Genomic DNA, 6,284 nt, shown 5'->3' on the forward strand with positions numbered 1-6,284 from the left:
TTTACAGCCTAATTAATTAAAAATTCTAAATATTTTTTTTCTCCATTAGATATTGTGCTTGAATTCATTAGGCTACACAAAAGATATTCGTGCCTCGCGAAGAGAAACGCACAGACTGCAAATACACTACTAAACAAAAAATAATTTTCATGAGCTTCACCGCAAGTCGTTCACTTGTTGATATACATACAATAATTCAATAAATACCTATTCAGAATAGGCACTTAATTCAAATAACTATTAGGCCAAGTAATAAAATAAATAACGAGAATTCACTGACCAAAATCAGCCTGGAAATGCTAACAAAGATCCGTAATTTTTTTTACAATTGAAAGGTACTCTGTTATTTCATCAGTCAGTCATGGAATTCTGGTGGTTGATGGGCTACTAGCAACATTAATTCCAGGAGAGAAGGCAATTCTATAGATTTGATTGATTAGGTTTGAGCGTGCACATCCGAGTGAGAGAGAGCACGCATCCTGTTTTGTGCATTATTGGATGCGTTTTGTCCACATTTCATATGTTGTATAATTATATCACTAGGTAACAAAGATATATTAACAAAAAAAAATCTATATATTTTAGAAGGGCCTTCACTGATTAATTTTGCCTGCGTCCCCCACTTCATGTAGGTACGCCTCTGGGCCTTCATCAAACCAGGTTGGGGAGAAAGTATTTGTATTGTAATAATGTAAATTATGTGAAAAATAATGCGTTTTTCGAACCACCAAGCATGAGAGCATGTTCTAGTACACCCCCAAAACAAAATCAAGACTTTGTAAAAGAGCATAATAGGACCCCTTTAAATGAATGGCTATGTTACAAACATAATCAGTTTGTGAAAAGAGTACTAAAGCGATATAAAAAGGCAGTTCAGAAATTCAAATCAATTCTGTTATATTCACATACGCACATGCCATCATTTAGTGAACTTCAGAATCCGGATCTCTCACCAATCCAATCAGCGGTTTTCCACCCACCTTATACAGTTGTAGTGTTTGAAAGTGCTGGCAGCCTTCTGGCATTCTAAACACAGCTGGATGGCGCCTGGATAGTCCTCCTCCTGTAAAATTAAATGCTCCATTTTACCTGAATATCTGTAGACATTTTCACAGGACTCAACTAGAACAACCGAGCTTACAGTTTAATTAATGATGCTAGATTTCTATCATTACCCTCACAATGACAGAACAATCTCATATTAAATTTACATTTAGAAGACATAAGGAGACCAAACACCACAATTAGTGGGTGTGAGAGACAATCTCAGTCCAAAGCATCTTCGTCCATCGAACACATGTTCTCGTTTGGTTATCTTTTAAATAATAGGTGTATTTGTGTAGATTTCTGTGCCAACGTACCTCCAGCATTTCACTCAGTCGAACATCAGTTCTTTGCTGTAAAAGAAGCAAAGAGAAGAAGGACAGAGTGTCTGTGAAACTAGGCAGAAGGGAAATTAACATGCACAGAGGACTGAAACTCTCTGTTTAGCCATTAACAATGTTGATGAAGTGATTACCAGAGTCTTTATGGTCCTCAAAGACTTCAACAATCCTGTCAACAGCTGTCGTCGTCTCTGATTGGCTAACAGCCCCAGACTGGCTTCAGTGAAGCCTTCTTTAGCAGAACGAAGCTGCCTAAAAGCAGAATTACAGCATTTCTGCCTATTCTACTGCTTATAAAAACTTTAAGCAATAGCTGGCCTAACAGTGAAAATGAATTTACTCATGTTGTTCTAAACCGGTTTGACTTTTTTTTTCTTTTTTTTAATGAATACAAAAAGACTGTTTTCCATGTTCTTTTTCAAATGTGTAGGCACTGAAGCATCAAGTGGACAAACAACTTGTGTGCTGTTTTCTAGTACTTCTGAAGTCATGTGATAGCTTTTTGGGAGAAAAATAAACAAGAGAAATGTAAATTGTTATTTAAAGAAAGCTCTATAACATTATCTCTATAGTATAGTATTCTTCATAGCAAACTCTTTCTTCATATTTCTGTCAATCAGAACTAATTGTATTTTAGTATATTATACACAATATTATCTATAGTAAGCACAACGTTTTAGTATATTACATTACAGCATAACATTTTAGTAATGAGTTCTAAAGCTTTAAATACCTTTAGCGTAAATATTGAAAGATCCTCAAGATTTAATTTTGATACACTGCGACCATGCATGAGTCCTTTGGCACATTCCTGAGAGTTCTTGAGGAAAGTGAAGAAATTAATAAATGATTTCTTTCATAGAACCAGTCTGAAAGATGTTAACTCACTGATAAAACCGCTCACTGGAATGAATGAATGATGTAAATCACTTGCATGTCGGTTTCTCACACAAAGCTAACATGTGACTTCAGAAGCCTTGGAATCGTTCAGACCTTTTTTGATATGTTTATGCACTTCTGTTTTCTTTTTGAAACAAGAAAACTTCTGTCCACATTTAAGTCAATTTTCTTTCTCTTTTTTTTTGTCCCACTGAGAAAAAGAAGTCAGTTTGGAACAACATATAACACAGCTTTCATTTGTTAGCTGTACTATTCCTTTAAACCCGATTTTCAAAGTTTGACAGTGATAAAAGCTCTCTGACCTTCGTGCATTAGTGCAGATGACTGCAGCCAGCTGCAAGTTGGTCTGCAGAGATGTCACTCTCTCGAGCTCCTACAACACAACAATGATTTTCAAGTTTTATGACAGAGTTTATCCAAAACAAGGCAAATGCTACTCTGGTATCCTTTGAAGTAGACAAGACAAATGAGACAATGCTTATGATCTTCCTTCCATATAGCAGGATATTACCTCTCGTGGATAACTGCGATTCTAACCTCTATGCTTAATGGGTTCAGACCAGAGATGTTCTCTTCTATTAGGCCATTTTTTTCAGGCCCATTATGAACAATAAAGCAAGAGAGATGATAATGGTGACAAGGTTTTTAGTATAGGAATGAGAAAAGCAGCATAATGAGAAAGAACATGCTCCCTTAGCTCACACCGACATGCCCACAAACTAATAGACAACTGAAGTTCAGGGCTTTTTGCAAGGCTTTTCTCATGCAAGGCCCCCACTTCACAGCATTCTCGGTTTTGAAGAGCACCGTTGTCACAGCCTGAGGTGAGCTCACACTGAGTGACCCAGTCTTTCGACGCACATTAGGTCTGGCCAACACAGAGACAGCCTTCAGCACCGAAACATCATCCCAGTGTCACGTTAAAGATAATTATTTGGCCAAAGAATATGAGGTGGAAAAAATTGATTCCACAGAGAGGGGCAGAAGAAACAGAGGCTCCTTATGCGAAGCGTCACAAGGAGAGCCGTTCATTCTTCAGAAGGCTATCAGTAGCAAATACCCGGAAGAATCCTGGAAGGCTTCTGGGAGATGAACAGATCGTATTGAGCTTTAATTTGGGTGCCTGGAGAACCTCCTGCAGACTCTAAAGTACCGTCTAATAGATGACAGTACAAACAGGAATAAAACAAAAAGTGCAGTGTTTGATTTGTTCTGCCGTTCAGTCTACTGACAAACACATGGAAGGCGTGAGGTTAACAGGGTGTCTTTGCTGAGGAAACACAGGCTGGTCATTTAGCCAGGCATCTGCAGAAAAAAATCTGTGGAATCTCAGTCTCTGTGCTTTTCAAGTGCCCTTGGAGTTGCCCTCACTAGAGCAGGAAGCGGAACCCAGCCATAGCCCCGCTGAGTCATAGGGTCCTTAAGGGATCCAGTGGGCTTCAGAGCTCAAGCAAGAGTGACTCACTATCTCCACATACACACTGCAGCCAAATACATGGTTGTCACTCCTGTTTTGAGAGCTAAATCTTATTCAGTCCACAAAAATGTGTTTAGTCAAAACACATTCTATAATTAAATTCACTCACAAATAAAATTAAATATAACCAAGACCAGTAGCGTGTTTAGGCCCCACGCAATTGTCCAGGGGGGCCCCCATGGAACACGATTTCTACCGATGGGGCCCCCAAGGGACTGCTTACTTAGGGCCCCCAAAACTCTAAACACACCCCAGACCAAGACTGCCAATGTTGACTGCAATTTCAGAAGTAATTCATGGACTGCAAAAGACCATCTTAACTCTTTCCCAACCAGCGGTTTTTCAAAAAAGTTGCCATCGGCACCGATAGCCTCATAAACAAGGCTGTGCGTCAATATACAGCGCATCTTGCGCTTGCGGCAACCCGAGTTAGATTCCCATCTCGAGGTCCTTTATCAATCCCCAATTCTCTCTACCCAATACTTTCCTGTTATCTCTCTACTGTCCTGTCCCAATAAAGGCATAAAAAGCCCATAAATATATATTTTTTAAAAAGTTGCTAGCCACCGCCAGTATTTTGTTGTGTGAATATTTGAACATGCAATATGTCAAAAAAAAATAAAAAATTATTCTAGTTTCATGCAATATATATATATTTTTAATCAAAACTTGATTGTGGGTAAGTTTCATAAAAAAAAGCAAAAAAAATAAAATAATAAAATCACATTTTTGTAAAAGACTACATCTGGATTGGATTCAGAACGATAGATCGCTTCCATTAACACTTCCAAAGCTTGCACAGTCCTATACCACTTCCTGGATAATCATTTCATTCAGTAACATTAGGCAGTTTTGATTTATAATGCTTGATAATTGTTATTTTACATATGCATCTACTTACAGATGCAATCGCTTGTTTTTGCTTCTTCGCTGTGTTTTGATTTAGATGTTCAATACTCTTTCAGAAGATGCGTAATAGCGCCTCCTACCATACACCAGTGAAAACACAGAAAGCCGGAAATGTCGGGGAAGCGTTGTCTCATAAATTATGGAAAGTTCCATCAATGGTGGGGAAAGAGTTAATTAGTATTTTGTTTTCCCAGAATTAGACAAGTAATTTCAACTGAATTTATCTTGGGGTTTTTTTTTTTTTATTTACCATTGATCGGCAAAATTGATTTTAATAGGAATCCAAGAGATTCCTGAGAACGAAAGATTTCACAATGGGTTTAAGTTGGTCCCACTAATTCACTATATTGACCAAGAGAAAGCTGCTTGGTTTGAAAGAGTCTTCAGCATGAGCTGTGCTTCATACATCGCTTCACTATTAATGAACACTGGACCTTCTTGCTAAATAAAATTTCACTAATGTGACCATACTTTCAGTGAGGGTTGCACAATGTTTTTGATAGGAATAAAAACAAGGCTGTGCGAAAAGTTCAGTGTGTTCACTGGATTGAACTCTTTAACAACATGCCGATTGTTCACCTGACTAAACATCTTCCTAAACAACCTTTCAATAAACACAAACTGATATGTGATCTAGGACCTAGAACATACCATTATAAAGACTGTAAAGTGCTTTTCACAAAAAAGAATGATAACTGTAAATTTATATTTTTAACAACTGTTCTAATTGTATGAGAAAAGAGAGGTCCACACCACAGCTATAATGTTAACAGACAGAGGAACAATTTTGTTGGAATCACTTCTAGAATTTTCTTTCAGGTGACAAATGACCAAAAAAAAAGCCAATCAGAATTTAGTAGGGATGCACCGATACCACTTTTTCCAGTACTCGCCCCAATACCGATACATTTATTTTTGGTACTTGCCGATACACAGACCGATATTTTTATTGCATTTGTAAATTTTTTAAATATTGGGTACAGAAACCAAAAGGGTATGTATAATGTTAGTTGGTTAACTTCATTTATCAAATAGATAGTCAAACCAAAATTTATTCAGACCCCTTCAACATTTCTCACAGTATCACAGTTTGTTCGCTATAGTTTTGAAAATGGTAATAAAATATGACAAGAGTTAAACTGTGTCAGAACAAATTCATCTTGATAATGTTAGATAATTTTGATACAAAGGTATGTAATATATTACAATCAACCAAAAATTATTCAGACAGCTGTTAGTATGACAGTATTTACACAACTATGAATACTTTGTCGGGCAACCTTTAGCCTTAATGACAGCCTGTAGTCTCCTGGGCATGCTGTTTCCCAGCTTCAAGCAAACCTCAACTTAAATTTTTTTCCCCAGACTCGGTCTGAATAATTTTTGGACCCAAATTTGTATCAATTTTACTGGTAGTCCACTGTATGAAGAATTTTTGGGTATGATTTGTCACAGTTTACTTCATTTAGCTATCCTCACTTACATAAATGAACAATAGTGTCCTGCACCCACTAGTAAAAAAAATATCAAAAATGATATCTGGTCTCTGAATAATTTTTGGTTTCACTGTATATCCTTCGGTTATTTTCACACTTAATTATGCCCATTAAAAT

The 6,284-nt window shown here is 37.1% G+C and overlaps 1 protein-coding gene across 1 annotated transcript in view; it reads right to left on the reverse strand.

Annotated features, from left to right (window-relative positions):
• LOC107567964 (syndetin-like) overlaps positions 1–6,284 on the reverse strand; it is a 54,803-nt gene that overhangs the window by 27,472 nt on the left and 21,047 nt on the right. Inside the window, exons 6-9 of the mRNA XM_016253786.1 lie at positions 2,588–2,658; positions 1,520–1,637; positions 1,362–1,397; positions 981–1,063 (exon numbers count right to left, since the gene is read on the reverse strand). Of these exons, the coding sequence (XP_016109272.1) occupies positions 981–1,063; positions 1,362–1,397; positions 1,520–1,637; positions 2,588–2,658 (308 nt within the window). The remainder of the gene's footprint in view (positions 1–980; positions 1,064–1,361; positions 1,398–1,519; positions 1,638–2,587; positions 2,659–6,284) is intronic.

The sequence above is a fragment of the Sinocyclocheilus grahami genome, unplaced genomic scaffold, assembly GCF_001515645.1.
Source record: "Sinocyclocheilus grahami isolate Dianchi unplaced genomic scaffold, SAMN03320097.WGS_v1.1 scaffold1202.1, whole genome shotgun sequence".
NCBI lineage: Eukaryota > Metazoa > Chordata > Actinopteri > Cypriniformes > Cyprinidae > Sinocyclocheilus > Sinocyclocheilus grahami.